Below are 18,225 nucleotides of genomic sequence, written 5' to 3' on the forward strand. Positions count from 1 at the left end.
AAGGAAAACACATCTTAAGTCACTCTGAAATAAGATATCGGAGCACTCCAAATCATTTGCCCGTGTACATGCACAGAAAATCCAGCTGAAAGGCAGCTTTCCAGTCCTGGCATAGGGCATAGGGTTGGGAGATCTGTAATGATCATTGCAATGCATTCCCAGCTATATTATTGGAGAATTAGAAGATTATTGAGGGGGTATGGATGAGACCATTCTGGAGGGGCCCTGAATTTCTGGATTTGCCACTATACTACTGCTTGGAAGAAGCAGAGTCCCACTTGCCCTAATGGACTGGCCACGGGAAGGTCTTCTAAGAGTAGCTCTCCTCCATATCTAGAAGAAGAGTAACTCAAAGCTGTCTGAATTCATCATAGCAATTTGCAATCTACAGCAACAGAAGCAAACAAGTGGGATATGGGGCATCATAGCGGCAACACACCTTGGGAACCGGGGAGGGGCAGTGGGGCGGAGCCAACCTCTGCTCCCAGTTACCGCCTCTGTATATACGGGAAGAGGAAAGGGGAAAGGACAGCGAAGTCAGAGAAGAAATGTAGAAAAGACTCACCTTGATTGAACCACTCCTCTAATAACCACAAAAGCAGCCAAAGAAGAAAAAAGAAACAAACGTTTTCAAGAGGAAAGCGAGAGGGGGGAAACAGACGAACAATCAGTTGCAGGATTTTCACAGAACAGGTTCAAAACCCGAGAGCTACAGGTAAATAGCAACTCTGAATTCCTGAAGAGGAAAACACACACACACTTGCACCCATAGTGTATACCACACTCGTTACTTGCAAAAAAAGGAGAGTCCACTTTTCTCTGTTTGATTTTGAGAGCCAGTGTGGTGTAGTGGTTAAGAGCGGTGGACTCGTAATCTGGGGAACCGGGTTCGATTCCCCGCTCCTCCACATGCAGCTGCTGGGTGACCTTGGGCCAGTCACACTTCTCTGAAGTCTCTCAGCCCCACTCATCTCGCAGAGTGTTGTCGGGGAGGAAGGGAAAGGAGAATGTGAGCCGCTTTGAGACTCCTTTGGGTAGTGATAAAGCGGGATATTAAATCCAAACTCTTCTTCTTCTTCTTCTACAAACATCAAAAAGAGCTTGGGTGGGGTGGGGTTGAAGTAGGCTAAGCTCCTATGCCAAGGAAAGCCAGCATGGTGCACCCTGGATGTAATTGTGCTACAGTTCCCAACAGCCCTAGCAAGTATGACCCAACAGTCAGGACTGACAGGAGTTGTGGTGCAGCAAGTTCTGGAGGGCACCAGCAGCAGAACAAGAATAAATATATCACTAAGTGACTTTAACCCTCTCCTGTCCTCTCCTCTCCATTTTTGCAGTGAATTGTTTTGTTGAGTCAAAGGAGAGACTTGTGATAGTGGTTAGTGGCCGAGAATTGGAGATTCTGGAGTGGTTGCATGAATGGTGTGTTTGTAAAAAGGTAAAAGGTAAAGATAAAGGACCCTTGGACGGTCAAGTTCAGCCACAGGCAACTATGGGGTTGCGTCACTCATCTCGCTTTCAGGACGAGGGAGCTGGCATTTGTCCACAGACAGCTTTCTGGGTCATGTGGTCAGCAGGACTAAACTGCTTCTGGTGCAATGGGACACCGTGATGGAAGCCAGAGCTCACAGAAACGCCGTTTACCTTCCTGCCAAAGTGGTACCTATTTATCTATTTGCACTGGTGTGCTTTCAAACTGCTAGGTTGCCAGGAGCTGGGACAGAGCTACGGGAGCTCACTCCGTCGTGGGGATTTGAACTGCCAATCTTCCGATCAGCAAGCCCAAGAGGCTCAGTGGTTTAGACCACAGCGCCACCCGCATTTGTGCATACTGGTGGGTGCATGTGAGGTGTGAGAGTAGAATAGGAAGAGTCGTAATGGAATGAGTCTTAAGCACTGTACAATTTCAGTAGATGTAAGGCAGAATTTGGGGGTGACGTGTAGCGTTTTGTGAGCCACAATGTGCTTTGCCAAGACGGAGGCTGAAGCAGGAAGGGATCCGTGACGCTAAAGACGTTTCAAAATGCTCTGCTCTGTTGTCAGTTTTTAGGAATGTATTGTTTTGATCACAGTTTTATTTAATATTGCAATGCACTGCATTCTATCCTACTTTCTCAGTTGCGTTGTTGTACACAATTTATTTTGCTATTCTGCAGCCTGCTTAATCGGATTGCCTAAAATGTAGATCAATAAATTAAATAAAGAAATCAAATCATAAAGCTACTGCTATATTGGGTACAACTCTAGGCTCTGTGTGAGCTCTCAACTGCAATCTGCTGCTTCTTATCCTGGTTTTCTGCCTTCGAAACTTCTCCAGCAGCTTCCCTCTCACCCTTTAACACAACTGTGCTCAAACGTACACACACACTCAGATTCCAATATACTCTCACACGACGGAAACAGAGTCAGTGGGTTAAAAGGCCCATGGATCAGAGATACGAAACAGCTGTTTACAAAGGTCAGGGTGATGGAGGGATGGAATACATGGGTGTTACATACCAATGGATCTTTCTTGTATAACATTCTTAACATTCGGTAGCCACCAGGCCTGTTCAGCACAGATTAGGTTAAAAGCTTGTGACGTAACAGAGACTGACCCTGATTTAGATGTGTAATGCAAACCACATCTCCCATTGTGCCTTTTCTCTTTCATTTAATATGCTGGGCCAACCTGGTCCAACAGGTGTGCAGAGATTCCTGAGTGTTGGGTTACTGGGGCTTGCATGAGCCTCACCCCCCACTCCCCAGCCTCTAGTTCATCATTTTCTATGCCATTACTCATTAAACCGCCCATATCATAATGCTGATACACTAATCTATGGCCGAACGCACTCGGAATACAGGATACAGGTCTGGTTGCCTTGTTTCCAAACAGTTACTGAAGGAAAGATTCAGAAAAGGAAAAGCAAGATGATCAAGGGATTGGGGCGACTCCCTTAGGGGGAAAGGTTATGATACCTGGGACTTTCTAGTTTAGAAAAAAGGTAAGTAAGCAGGGGCATGATAGAGGTGAATAAGGTTCACGGGTTGTCCCATAAAGCTGACTGTTGGAAGGTTCAGAAGAAAGAGACAGAAGTGCCTCTTCAAACAGGGCAGGGCAGGGGGCAGCTCTACACACACACACACACACACAGAGGATCCAAGTGCAAAAGGCTGGCCCTCGGACAAGCTGGGTTGTACGATGTGAACACAAGCATTTTGTTTCTGGCTTTCAGTTATGGCTGGTACCCACTGGTAGGGCAGGAGGCAGGGAGGCGAACAGTAGGTGGCGCCAGAGCCAATGAGAGGCTGAGCCAACCGATTCTCGTTTTGCACACGGCCTCCTCCCTGCTGAGTTCTGAAGGGGCAACATTGAGAAGGACGGAGGAGGAAGAAGATGGCAAGTAAGTGCCACTCCTTGACCCATAAACAAGAAGGCGGATGGAATTGGAGAAATCAAACGGGAGATTGGTGGGGATGTGCCCTGTTTGCCCCAATAGAGCAGCCGCCATTGCTTTCGGGTTGCAGCAACACAAACCTTTGGCCTTCTTTCCTCCAAAGCAGCCCGCGTCGTCCTTCTTCTTCTTCTGAGTTCCTCCCAGGCCTCCAAGCTGATTTGCTTCTAGCTCCTGGAATTTGTCCGCTCCCGGGACTTCTTTGTGGACGTGGTAAGAGAGGTTCCTCATGATGCACACACAGTTCTCCACAGACTGCGGCAAGGCGGTTGCCCAAAAGGGGGGGGGGGAGAGAGGAAAAGCCATCAGACTGGTAAGCAATTATCTTACACCACCGAAGATGCAAAAAACAAGCAGACATAGGAAATTGCTTAAACCAGGTGAGACTACAGTGGTACCTCAGGTTACATACGCTTCAGGTTACACACGCTTCAGGTTACAGACTCCCCTAACCCAGAAACAGTGCTTCAGGTTAAGAACTTTGCTTCAGGATAAGAACAGAAATCGTGCTCCGGTGGCGTGGTGGCAGCAGGAGGCCCCATTAGCTAAAGTGGTGCTTCAGGTTAAGAACAGTTTCAGGTTAAGAACAGACCTCCGGAACAAATTAAGTACTTAACCTGAGGTACCACCGTATTTGCTCAGTATGGTGTATGCCAGCTGTTTTCCAACCTGGTACCTTCCAGAGGTTTTTGGACTGCAATTCCCATCAGCCACAGCAAAGGTGGAATGGGGCTGATGGGAGTTGTAGTCCAAAACATCTATAGGGCACCGGGTTGGAGACGGTTGTGCCAGCAAGACACAGTCAGTGGCTCTCAGGGAGAAATGGAGCAGTTCCCATCCTTAAATCTTCTTTTTTCTTTTTAGCAGGGGTGCCGGAAAATGAACCCGGGACCTTCTGTGTGAAAAACAGCTTCCCTATAAACGAGTTCTGTTCCTTCCCCTGATGAACAAAACCTCATCAAGGGAAGTCACTTGCAAATTTTTAAGCACCCTTTTTTTTTGCTGCAGCTCAGTGACGGAAAACACACATTTTATGCAAGAGGTTCAGTCTGTAGCTAATGAGTCTCTCGGGAGGCAGAAAGGCCACTGCCTCAGACTCCAGAGCGGGGTCATTCATCAGGGGCTTGGCAGGAGTCGAGGAAGAACAAAAAGAGCATCAAAATCCCATAGGGTACCCCCCCACCCGGAAACGGGCCCCTCCACCCATCCACCCCATGCAAGCAAATTTCCACTGAATGCCCTAGCTGGGAAAAAGAGAGACTCAGCATGTTATGAGTCTTGTTCTTTCGGCACAGAGGCCAATGACCAACAACAGCCGGGGTTGGGACTGTGGCAGAGCATCTGATTTGCATGCAGATGGTCCCAGCTTCAGCCTGCATAGCGCCGTTGGTTATAGAGCATGGTGCCGATGATGCCAAGGTTGCAGGTTCAATCCCCGCATGGGGCAGTTGCATATTTCTGCATTGCAGGGGTGGGGTTGGGCCAGGGTCTCGTACAATTCTATGGTTCTGTGATTCTAATCGCCCAGCATTGCTCAGCAGGGCTGGGAAAGACCTCTGTATGATACTGCGGAAAGCTGTTACCAGGGGTGAGGGGTGGGGTAGGTAGAAGCAGTGCCGGATTTATGTATAAGCTAAACAGGCTATAGCTTAGGGCCCCACTCTCTTGGCCCCCCCCCCCAAAAAAAAATCTAAAGGGAGAAAAACTGGATGTACATTTCAAAAATATAAGATAAAAAACAAATAAAATAGAACCTACATACAGCAAGTGTTTTGTGGTGTGTAGGCTCCTATGATGGAAGTAATGGGCCCCGCCTGCTAGCCTGCTCCCTAAAATATCACTGGTTTGCTCATTTCTATATACAGTAGTACCTCTGGATATGAACGGGATCCGTTCCGAAGCCCCGTTCGCATCCTGAAGTAAACGCAACCTGCGTCTGCGCGTGTGCGGGTCGCGATTCGTCGCTTCCGCACATGCACGCGACGTCATTTTGACCATCTGCACATGCACGAGCGGCGAAACCCGGAAGTAACGCGTTCCTTTACTTCCGGGTTGCCGCGGGTGGAGCGCAACCCGAAAGCGCTCCACCTGAAGCAACTTCAACCCGAGGTGTAACTGTATAGGGTGCCTACATTCCGCATGTGCAAATGGCTTTAGATACCTATTCGGTCCATCAATTACCATATAGCATATATTCAACACAAAAAAGCGACAATTTGCTGTTGACAAAGGACAGCTGGACAATATAAAGGGTCCCATTACCTCCAGTAGCTTAGGGCCTCACCAAACCTAAATCCGGCCCTGGGTGGAAGCACCTCCCAAACTCCACAGTTTGGGAAGAAAATACATTTATGCCTGTCAATAACAGCAGTCCAGTATTGATCGGTGGTGGCTGGTGCCCATTGGGATGGGTGGGGCGGAAAGCAGGGAGCCCTACAGTAGATTGAGTCAGAACCAATGACAGGCCGAGCCAACTCTTTCTAGTTTTCACAGAATCATAGAACTGTACAGCTGAGAGTCATCTAGTCTTGCAACGCAGGAATCTCAATTGAAGCATCTGTAATGTCTCCCTGTTCCTCCCTGCGGAGCTCTACAAGGGCAACATGGAGACTAAGGAGGAGGAATCATAGAATCACAGAATTGTAGTGCTAGAAGGGACCCCAAGGGCTGTTTAGTCTATCCCCCTGCAATGCAGGAAGGCCGGCTCAAGAATCGGTGACAGGTGGCCCTCTAACCTCTGCTTAGAGAACCCACCACCTTCCAAAATAGCCCGTTCTGCCGTCAAACAGGCTCTTGACGTCAGAAATCTCTTCCTAATGTTTAATCAGAATCTCCTTTCTTGTGATTTGAATCCACTGGATCGGGTAGAAGCAGGGGGAAGCTGACCACCAGCACACACCCTGGACTGGTTGTTGTTGTAGTAGTAGTAGTAGTAGTAGTAGTAGTAGTAGTAGTAGTAATATTTATACCCCAGCCACTCTGGGTGGCTCCCAAGAGAATATTAAAAACACGATAAAACATCACACATTAAAAACTTCCCTAAACAGGGCTGCTTTCAGATGTCTTCTAAAAGTCAGATAGCTGTTTATTTCCTTGACATCTGATGGGAGGGCGTTCCACAGGGTGGGCGCCACCACCGAGAAGGCCCTCTGCCTGGTTCCCTGTAACCTTACTTATCACAGTGAGGGAACCTCCAGAAGGCTCTCGGAGCTGGACCTCAGTGTCAGGGCTGAACGATGCGGGTGGAGACGCTCCTTCAGTATGGAGGAAGCCAGTATGTGGGGGCTGGCAGACAAAGCTAGGTGGGTCAGTGCCCCGATTCCTCCTTAATGGACCAGCTTGCACTGAGATGGCTTTCCTGTAGCAGGCCTGGCTGCCTTTTAAGCTTTTGTGAATACAAGCATCTTTCAAGCCAGCAGATGTTCCCAGCTAGACCTCGCCCCACACCTTCAATGCATTCTGTACTTCCCCCACATGAAGAAATCCACATTTGCTTAAGCCAAAGTGAGTTTCTATCCACACCAGCACCAGGGAGCAGAATCACCTTGTTATCTGTGTCTTTCTTGCCCACCGCAGACTGCAGGGCATGAAGGAGGGCGTCTACCAAGCCGTCGCATTCCCGGAGCCTCCTGCGCGCTTCCGCTCCATCCGAACTGACGTTCCTGCAAAACGCGAGGTAGGCAAACGTTACAAGCCATAATCTCCACATAGCAAAATTAAGCCAAGCCCCTGCACCCTCCTGCGTCAATTACAGACATTAAGAACCTAATGATCTTGAATTAACCAAGACGCACACAAAAGATCATCTTGCAAGCCAACAGGGAACCACAGCTTCTGTATTGCATGATAAGTAGAGCTTCAGCTTGCAGCTCTGCAACACACCCAGGAGCTCTTGGCAGGGCTGGCCCACCCGTTGGACAAGGTGAGGAAACTGCCTTGGGCAGCAGAAACCACAGGGGTAGCAGATCCGGCCTCCGGGTGTAGATCTTCACTCCCTCCTTCTCCCTGAGGGGTATCTTTATCCCCCCCCTTCTCAAAGAAAACCCAAGAGAGAATCTTGAACAGTGGTGGTTCGGTAAAAGTGACTCGCTGACTTGAGCAAGCTAAATCTAAGAGTAACCCCAGGAAGCTTTCGGGTTTGTTTTCATTTCAGCTGCATTTTAAATGGGAGTATATTTTTAATCCATGTTTTATGTCTGTGCCAACAAGCGTTTTCTTGTATTTGCATTGGCCTGTGGCTGAAAGCCATGAATATTTATTGGATAAGACACAGTTTCCTATCTTCTCATTCTGTAAATTCCAGAGTTCCCCACCTGTCAAAATAAGTATAATAGCAAAAGTGTTTAACAGGTGGTTGTTGCAATGTTAAAGGCAAAATACCCTCTATATATTGGCACAGTCTTCTCCAGACAGGTGACCTTCAGGTGGGTTGGAATACAATGCCTATTGGCTGGAAGCACCAACGCTTTGCTAACTGGGGTATTTGGAAGTTGTAGTCCAAACTTTGAGAAGTTGTAGTCCAAAATTTGAGATTTACAGGATATATGGCTCTAAAGGAAAACTTGTCAAAAATGATGTATAGATGGCACCTGATGCCAGTAAAGTTAGCTAAAATGTATAGAAAAAGAGAAAGAAAATGTTGGAAATGTAAAAATGTAGATATGTGGTGGACCATATGTTTTCATATGTGGTGGACCTGTGACAAGGTTGAAAAATTTTGGGAATCAATTTATAATGAACTCAAAAAAATATTTAGGTATACTTTCCCCACCCCAAAAGACCGGAAGCGTGTCTATTAGGTGTAATAGGAATGGAAATCAAAATGGGAGACCAAAATCTGTTCATGTACGCTACGGCCGCCGCAAGAACTCTCCTGACCCAAAGATGGAAAACACAAGACATACCAACCATCCAGGAGTGGCAGGTGAAATAGACAGAATACGCAGAAATTGCCAAATTGTCAGGGAGGATCCGGGACCAGGAAGACCAAAGATACCAAAATAATTGGAGTAAATTTATTGAATATTTAAAGGAGAATTGTAAAGAGGTCAAGACACTAGCAGGATTGACATAATACCTTCAATGTATAATAGTACTATTGTAAGAATGATGTGCGCGATAGAAAGGGGTTAAATATATCAATTGCAGGGAGGGAGGGGAGTCGCGAGTGGGCAGAGTCAAAGGGAATGTATGGTGTTATTACAATTTGTTGGAAAATAATATGTAAGGAAAACAATAAAAATTTACTTGGGGAAAAAAGGAAGTTGTAGTCCAAACTGTCTGGATGGCACCAGCTTGGGAATGAATACATTAGCAGATAACCTTTTTTCAAAAGAAATAGCCATCTTGCTTCACTCGTTTTGAAAAGGAATCTATAGTTTGGATTATAAACCATAGCCTGAAATAGATGGTGGAAATCTATCATCAATAATAAACAGAAATCCACCACATAGCTAAGCACACTCATGTACCATTGAGTCTAATCAGGCATAGGCAAACTCTGGCCTCCAGATGTTTTGGGACTACAATTCCCATCATCCCTAGCTAACAGGACCAGTGCTCAGGGATGATGGGAATTGTAGTTCCAAACATCTGGAGGGCTGGAGTTTGCCTATGCCTGGTCTAACGGGAATGGTGGAATGCACCACATTCAATTTCACATTTTTTCCACAGTAAAATCTGGAGGAGGAGAACAAGACACCATATAGTGCATGTTTTCTAGAAACAGCTGGATGGCCCTTGATCTAAACTGCACAGTGAAGCCTGCAGCTAAGGTTAAATTTTAGGCAGCCTAACCTAATGGTAGGAAGCATTTGGTTTGTGGGATTTTGAGTGTCCCCAATCTTTAAAGCCACTAGTCCTCATGGTTGAAAAAATACATTTGAGACTGAGAATGCAAAAGCAGTAAAAGGGAGATGAAGAAGCTGGCAAAGGGAATGGAGGAACAATGAGTGGAAGTGATGTAATTCCTGGGTCAACAGAGCCGGCGTTCGAAGCAAGACAGTCAGCCCATCCTCTTTCTATTTAGCCAGATATCATCTCCACACACCAGCTAATTCTCTGGAATGATATTTGATACAGATACGTCATGGCTGGCTTAACAACAGGTTGTGTGCTGTTCTACCTGGAACCTGCATCCTGACAGGTAGTTCAGTCTGTTTCCGTATTGCACGTCAAGGCCCTGATCTCTCCCTCATTTGTTGAATAATAAGACACCAGTATTTTAGGTTAATAGGATAATTAAGGCCACAACTTCATTGGTTACAGAATGTGAGTGGTATTGGCTTAGGCATTGGAATTGAACCGACTCTATCTGACTCCTGCCCGCCATGCAGGTAGTCCAGTAAGGGACAACCACTGGTAGGGGGAGCCCTGTACACCAACTGAGAGCTCCCCTGGGGCCCCCGATGGGGTCGTGGCATGGCCCTAGCCCATCCCCGGACTTCAGACGAGATCCACACCCCCAGATCCCTTTAACGGAATACCCTTAAAAAGGAGGGGCAGGTGATGGCCACAACCTCCCCTCCCATAAACCAGGTTTTACCAATGCTTAACCGGCAAACCTTACAAAGTTGTGACAATTGCTATCAGGCAGGTGAAAACCACATGGCTGGTGCCAATTTGCCAAGTGGAAAAATTCCTACCTGGGCCCCTCAACAGGCAACTAATAATAATAATAATAATAATAATAATAATAATAATTTATTTTTATACACCGCCCATTTGGCGGGGCTTCCCCAGCCACTCGGGGTGGCTTCCAACAAAAGATTAAAATACAGTAATGCATCAAACATTTAAAGCTTCCGTAAACAGGGCTGCCTTCAGATGTCTTCTAAAAGTCTTTGACATCTGGTGGGAGGGCGTTCCACAGGGCGGGCGCCACTACCGAGAAGGCCCTCTGCCTGGTTCCCTGTAACTTAACTTTTTGCAGTGAGGGAACTGCCAGAAGGCCCTCGGAGCTGGACCTCAGTGTCCAGGCAGAACGATGGGGGTGGAGATGCTCCTTCAGATATACTGGACTGAGGCCGTTTAGGGCTTTAAAGGTCACTTTGAATTGTACTCCATACATCTGTAGCAAGGCCACAATGGCAAACACATGAAAATAGGGTAGGAGGGCGGAAGATCCAATGAAGCGGAAGCAAGAAGGGAGAACCCCCAGCCGCGTGGCTGTATAAATACTGCAAGCCATGCACCCCAGTGGACCGGATTGGTCGGCCACGGGCGTGATGCGGCCGGGACTCCCTGTGATGTGGGCAGCATTGCCACGTCCCCTGCTAAACACGGGGAGAGCACATGGCCTGCCTGCAACACCGCCCCCCCCCCCCGGGAAGGGGAGCGGCCCTCTCAGAAGCCAGCTGCACAACTTAACATCAGCACTTGTGCAACTTTGAGGTTCTGCCGACTTGTTTGAGATAGCTGGGGCAGCGTGATGTGTGTGTGTGTGTGTGTAGAGCCTTGTTTCCATTTATTTTTAACACATCTTCAGGGAGCTCCCTAGTTCCTGTGCCAAACAACACAGAGACTGATATGGAAATGTCTTCTAGATATGTAGATCAAAGGAAATAAACCGCAGCGCTGCTTTATATTTCTCTTTAATCTTCCGGCACGGCATGTAGAAAGTCACACTGTGCCGCACAAGGGCCTTAGCGAGCGCTGGAAGATTCCTGAAAAGATCAGGAGGGACATGCTGTTACATCTAGGGCATGGGTATGTGCTTGCAAGCTCACTTTTGGAGTGCCAATCCTCAAAAACAGAACCACAAGATGGAGATATCAGCCGTCGAGCGGCCATATCCTAGGGCCATCCTCTTCCTTTCTTCCGACAAGTGAAATCCAAAGTTTGTTTGGAGCGAACTCCACACAACTGATCCAGCCTCACTCAGTGTCAGTGGACTACAAATCCCATCATCCCTGATCATGAAATAGCCATGCAGACGGGGGCTGGCTAGCCCTGCTCTAGCTTATTCCCACATTTTCCAGGAGCGAATGCCACAGTTAAAAAACGCACTGCAAAAAGACATACTTGCTTCAACGCTCAATTTCAGTGGACGATCCTGAGCTCTAAACCAGGCATAGGCAATCTCCGGCCCTCCAAATGTTTGGGACTACAATTCCCATCACCCCTGACCACTGGTCCTGTTAGTTAGGGATGATGGGAACTGTAGTCCCAAACATCTGGAGGGCCAGAGTTTGCCTATGAGCAGTCTTTTGTCCAAGTCCTTCACACCAATCAAGCCAGTCCAACTTACAACAACATTAACAGTGCACAGATTTATGGTGAATAAAGGGTGTTGGGCCACAATGGTTAACTCGCAGTCTCAGCTAGCCATTTCTAATTGAGTGGAATGTGTTTAAAAACAACAACAACAACAACAACAACAACTATGTACTATCAACAACTATGTACTATCCAACATGGCACTCTCCAGATGTTGTCAGACTCCAACTCCCATCAGTCCCAGCCAGCATGGCCAATGGTCAGGGATGACGGGAGTTGTAGTCCAACAACTTTTGAAGGAAGCTGTGCTGGCTACCAGTGTGCTACACTAAAATAGGGAACCAGGTCAGGCAATCAATTTAAAAAAGTTGAGCCCTTTATGAAATGGAAATTAGGGAACCGAATACTCTGATGAAACCTTGAAGCTATTGCAGTAATAACAGTTGGAGATCCACCTTCAAGTACCTTAAAGTAAAAATAGGAGGGTTTTTTTTTGGGGGGGGGGGTTAGTTAAAGCTCAGAGGGCGACACCACTGCAATGAAAATGAACCACCTGGAGCAACATGTAATTTTTTTTTATTAAAAAAATAAAACCCTTTTATTATACATCTTAATTCTCTTTCATTCTGAAGCGCCCTTCATTTAAGGGAAACTGGGCAGAATTTTAATGAAGAAATGATCAGATTATTTCCCAAAGACAATTCCCGCCTCGCCAATTTCCTGCCATCTATTCCGAACAGAATTTTAAGTGGCTCATTTAGGGCAACTACACTTCTAACAATGTCCATTTTGCAGGTATATTAACGCTCCGAGAATGCAAAGATGAAGCTGTCCTTTTTATTTTCTTACATTAGTAAGCATTAGCATTAATGTACTTTCTGACTGGATGACAAGGAAGAACACAGAGATCAGACTAGCAAAATTTGGCAATGATGCACCGCTCACATCTTAAGCCGGACACAAACAAACTTTGCCCAGAGTTGGAGTGGATGGTGCAAGCAGTAATCTAAGTTGATCCATTTTATTTGGGGATGAAGAAAGGTTGTAGGGCATGGGACTTTTCAGTTTAGAGAACAGGCGAGCATAAGACAACATGATTTGTTGTTGTTTAGTCGTTTAGTCACGTCCAACTCTTCGTGACCCCATGGACCAGAGCACGCCAGGCACTCCTGTCTTCCACTGCCTCCCACAGTTTGGTCAAACTCATGCTGGTAGCTTCGAGAACACTGTCCAACCACCTTGTCCTCTGTCGTTCCCTTCTCCTTGTGCCCTCTGTCTTTCCCAACATCAGCGTCTTTTCCAAGGAGTCTTCTCTTCTCATGAGGTGCCCAAAGTATTGGAGTCTCAGCTTCAGGATCTGTCCTTCCAGTGAGCACTCAGGGTTAATTTCCTTCAGAATGGATAGGTTTGATCTTCTTGCAGTCCATGGGACTCTCAAGAGTCTCCTCCAGCACCAGAATTCAAAAGCATCAATTCTTCAGCGATCGGCTTTCTTTATGGTCCAGCTCTCACTTCCATACATCACTACTGGGAAAACCATAGCTTTAACTATACAGACCTTTGTCGGCAAGGTGATGTCTCTGCTTTTTAAGATGCTGTCTAGGTTTGTCATCACTTTTCTCCCAAGAAGCAGGCGTCTTTTAATTTCATGACTGCTGTCACCATCTGCAGTGATCATGGAACCCAAGAAAGTAAAATCTCCCACTGCCTCCATTTCTTTCCCTTCTATTTGCCAGGAGGTGATGGGACCAGTAGCCATGATCTTATTTTTTTTAATATTGAGCTTCAGACCATATTTTGCGCTCTCCTCTTTCACCCTCATTAAGAGGTTCTTTAATTCCTCCTCACTTTCTGCCATCAAAGTTGTGTCATCTGCATATCTGAGGTTGTTGATATTTCTTCCAGCAATCTTAATTCTGGCTTGGGATTCATTCAGCCCAGCCTTTCGCATGATGAATTCTGCATATAAGTTAAATAAGCAGGGAGACAATATACAGCCTTGTCGTACTCCTTTCCCAATTTTGAACCAATCAGTTGTTCCATATCCAGTTCTAACTGTAGCTTCTTGTCCCACATAGAGATTTCTCAGGAGACAGATGAGGTGATCAGGCACTCCCATTTCTTTAAGAACTTGCCATAGTTTGCTGTGGTCAACACGGTCAAAGGCTTTTGCATAGTCAATGAAGCAGAAGTAGATGTATTTCTGGAACTCTCTAGCTTTCTCCATAATCCAGCGCATGTTTGCAATTTGGTCTCTGGTTCCTCTGCCCCTTTGAAATCCAGCTTGCACATCTGGGAGTTCTTGGTCCACATACTGCTTAAGCCTGCTTTGTAGAATTTTAAGCATAACCTTGCTAGCGTGTGAAATGAGTGCAATTGTGTTAGAACTGTTTAAAATTCTGCATGGCATAGTGAGAGTGGGTAGATAAAAGCTTCTCTCCCTCTCTCATAACATTAGAACCCCTGGACATCCAATGAATATGAATACTGGGAGATTCAGGACCAATAAAAGAAAGCACTTGCTCATGCAGCACATAAACTACGGAACTCTCTGCCACAAGAGGCAGTGATGGCCACTTACTAGGCTGGCTTTAAAATAGGATTGGGCAAATTCATGGAGCAGAAGGAGACCACAGGAGAGGAGTGCTCATGTCCTGCTTCCAAGTTTCCTTCTGGTTTGCCATTGCTCCAATTCCCAAAGGCTTTTACAGTGGTGCCCCGCAAGACGAACGCCTTGCAAAACGGAAAACCCGCTAGACGAAAGGGTTTTCCATTTTGGAGGCGCTTCGCAAAACGAATTTCCCTATGGGCTTGCTTTGCAAGACGAAAATGTCTTGCGAGTTCCTGCGGGGTTTTTTCCCTCCCCCCCTTTCCTAAGCCCTAAGCCGCTTATCATCTGATCCGCTGATAAGCCGCTTATCAGCTGATCCGCTAAAAGCCGCTAAACCGCTAAGCTGTCAATGGGCTTGCTTCGCAAGACGAAAAAACTGCTATACGAAGAGCCTCACGGAACGGATTAATTTTGTCTTGCGAGGCACGACTGTATTGTGTTCTTATTGAGGGAGATATTAGAGCCAGTTTGCATTTTAAGTCGAATCCACCTCATTTGCGCTTTCTGAAATGATACGTGAACCAAAAGACAGCTGTCGTTTCGAAATTCACACTTCTAAGAATTTCGCAGGGGAGTTCTCCAGCCACGTCACGTGGACAAAAGTGAGTATAACCAGAGTAACACTTGCATGCATGTGAAAAATAACATGCAAGAAAGCACCATACTTGAAAGCATGGTTTTCAAAAATACGTACACCAGGGGAAATTTGCACTAAAGCACCAGCGAATTTTCGTGAGCATGTTTTCAATAAATAAATTGCAAGCTGTTGTGGAAATGTAGAGAGCAGAACCTAAGATGGGAAAAATTAGAAACTGCAATTGAGAGACCTGACCATCCCTAGACTCAAAACATGGCACAACTTGCTGATAGCGTCTCGCTTACCTGATTTTGGGAAGGCAGCATGAGGGCTGGGATAGGGGGCATCACATGTTAGTTTTGCTGCCCAGCCTGCTCACCAAGTCAGTGTGCAGCCTTTGGGTTCTCAGGCAAAGTATCCGCATGGCCCGTTTTGTGTGAAAATTTGGTCTACCCTGTGCTAGAGCACCTCTGTGTAGAAGAGAATTCTTCAGTTTAGGAGCTGCCACAGATAAGGTCCTCTCCTGGGCCACTGTTCATCACACTTCTGAGGGTGGCAGAACTAACAACAGGGCCCCTTTGCAGCTCTTAACACCCAAGAAGGTCAGTTGAGATTGTATAAGAACTAGCTATCCTTACACACACACTCCATAACTGCTTATCCAAATTGCATCTGGTCCTAGATGAATTTGATTTCACGTAAACTATTTGTGGAATAAGTAAAACCAGATCCATTGTGAGATTAAACGTTCTCTGAAGGATTTTTGAGGTTATATTTTTTCAAAGAGGGATTATGATCAGTTTACTAACACAGCTGCTTCAGAGGCCATTGCTATGCAGGATATGCTACCAGAAAGTAAATGGATACGTCATTCGGAATGTAGGAAAGAGCCTTTCGCAATATGTCAGAAGCGGAGGACAGTGGCGTGGTGTGGCGAGAAAAAGCTCCAAAGCTCAGGAGGTGATATTTGGTACGGTAGCATTACACAAGAATGTCCCTGCTTTCAAATGCACCACGCCAAAGTCTAAGCCCAACACTATGGGCTTATTCAGATGTTACACTCAACACAGCATCTCAAAAAACCTGTTTGTGTGAAAGCATGTACACCTGTTGATTTGCACAGCTCAGCTACAGTGTACATCCTCGCAGAACGCTACACACGAGCAATTGTATGAGTGCACAGCTGTATTGCATGTTTAAAGGTAAAGGTACCCCTGCCCGTACGGGCCAGTCTTGACAGACTCTAGGGTTGTTCGCTCATCTCACTCTAGAGGCCAGGAGCCGGCGCTCTCCGCTGACACTTCCGGGTCACGTGGCCAGTGTGACATCACTGCTCTGGCGAGCCAGCACCAGCTCAGCACATGGAACACCGTTTACCTTCCTGCTATAAAGCGGTACCTATTTATCTCCTTGCACTTTGACGTGCTTTCAAACTGCTAGGTGGGCAGGAGCTGGGACCGAAAGACGGGAGCTCATCCCGCCGCGGGGATTCAAACTGCCGACCATACGATCGGCAAGTCCTAGGCACTGTGGTTTTACCCACAGCGCCACCCGCGTCCCTTTGCATTTTTACACAGGTATAAAAAATGCACCACCATCGCTGCGGAACCAGAGAAAGAATGACCTCCATTCACCCCTCGAGTTTCAACCACCTTGCCAACTTGGAGGCAGAAATGATGTGAAGAGGATTTGTCTGGCTGTTGAAATCTCTGCTTTCCTTAGGAAAACAAAACGGAGGAGCCCTGAGTAAATGTTAAAAGAAAAGTAAATTCTGATCGTTGGAGAAACCCATCCGACGGGGAATGTGTTCTGTTAGCATTGTGGGGAGGGAGAGTGGTGGAAGAGATGTTAGGAATCTCTTCTTGATTTCACGTACGGAGGCAAAGGCATCCGGAAAGGCATTCAGGACCAACCACCAACCATAAGTAATACTTACGGAAGGGCCGTACGTAGCTCAGTGGTAGAGCATCTAAGGTCCTGGGTTCAATCCAGGACCTTAGATGCTCTCCAGGTAGGGCTGGACAGCCAACAGAGTTAGGACACTATTAAGGACAGCAGGACAAGACGTCTTGAGCACTCCCACCTGGTCCAGGTTTGGAGGGAGTTTGTGGAAAGATGCTATGAGTATTGCATCTGCCTCAGTGAGTAACCCACCTTTTCATCACAGCTGCCATTGCTCCAGCAAGCTAGGAACTTAGTAAGTTTACTTACACCGATTTATCCAGCTCAGCATTGTCCACACCAGGGATTCTGACCAGGTGTCAGGAGTCCAGTCCCCGGCTTGATAACACACTGAGTGTAGTTAATTAAAAAGGATGCTTTATTGTCAAAACAAACAGATAACTCCGGATGGCTTTAGCACAGCCTCCGCCACCATCAATCAAGATGACCCTTCTGAAGACTGCTTCAGGCGTGACCAGAAGCAACTGAACTTTTGCTTCATACATCTTTTGTTTTACTTCCTGTCTTGCAGCCCACCCATTTGCGAGACCTCGGACTGAGTGGGTCAGCTCCCTCCTCTTCCCCATTCTCTGAGAGGCTGTCTCTTAACTCTTTCCCGCCTGTTTGTGCTTCCGGCGAGCTCTGACTGCGTTCGAGCTTGCTCTCAGCCATTCCCTTATCAACTGGCATCCCAAGGGGCAGGGGAGTTAGCACTAGCTGATGCTCATCCTGCATGGCAGTTAACCCTCTCTGTTCCTGGCTGCTTTCTTCAGTTGGCTGCAACTCTTCCCTGGGAGCTGGCTCATTCCTGACGCCAGGGCTGATCTGCTCTGGAAAACGCTATAAGAATATTGGTCCCAATTCAATTTCTCATTGGCCACAGATCACTGCTCTACAGAGCCCCCTGGTGTCACATTTTTATAATGCATTTTTAACATTGCAACTCACCAGTACAGATCAGCCCCAGGTGTCCCCATTTGGCCCATGAGGCTGTTTTAGTGAAAACACACCGACTTGCCCCACACTTGACGTGGGCTGCTGCTAGGAAATGGCTGGCATGCCTGAACCCTGCACAAAGCAGGATTGTACTCTCCACGTATCAGCTGATGCAGTGAACTGCCTAGCCTGTCCAAACCCTTGCAGGAAACAAGATTGAACTTCCCACACCAGCTTTGGCAGGTGGGGTGGGGAAGCACCCATCAGTCACCTGATGTGTTAATATGATGTCAGGTAACTGACAGGTGGGCCATTCCACCCATCTGTCAAAAGTTGAACTGCCAGGGTGGGGGTGTGGGGAGATAAAGATCTGGCCCACTAGGCAAAAAATACTCCCCATTCTGATTTACCTTGAGGGGCAGCAGATCTCCAGGATTTCACTTAGGGAAATGATATACAATGAATTGAAAAAAACGTTTAAAATAACTTTTGTAAAAACAACAACAACA

The 18,225-nt window shown here is 46.8% G+C and overlaps 1 protein-coding gene across 38 annotated transcripts in view; it reads right to left on the reverse strand.

The window, feature by feature from the left end:
* Nucleotides 1-18,225, reverse strand: part of ARVCF (ARVCF delta catenin family member) — a 589,425-nt gene that overhangs the window by 79,095 nt on the left and 492,105 nt on the right. For 26 of the 38 annotated variants that reach the window (XM_083717050.1, XM_083717047.1, XM_083717026.1 and 23 more), the window contains 2 exons: nucleotides 6,979-7,096; nucleotides 3,518-3,689 (listed from right to left, as the gene is read on the reverse strand). In XM_083717050.1, the coding sequence (XP_083573176.1) occupies nucleotides 3,518-3,689; nucleotides 6,979-7,096 (290 nt within the window). Of the gene's footprint in view, nucleotides 1-565; nucleotides 584-3,517; nucleotides 3,690-6,978; nucleotides 7,097-18,225 lie in introns of all 38 variants that reach the window. The other 12 variants (XM_083717021.1, XM_083717031.1, XM_083717022.1 and 9 more) reach the window with 1 other exon arrangement.

Source organism: Podarcis gaigeae (assembly GCF_964106915.1).
Source record: "Podarcis gaigeae genome assembly, chromosome: 16".
NCBI lineage: Eukaryota > Metazoa > Chordata > Lepidosauria > Squamata > Lacertidae > Podarcis > Podarcis gaigeae.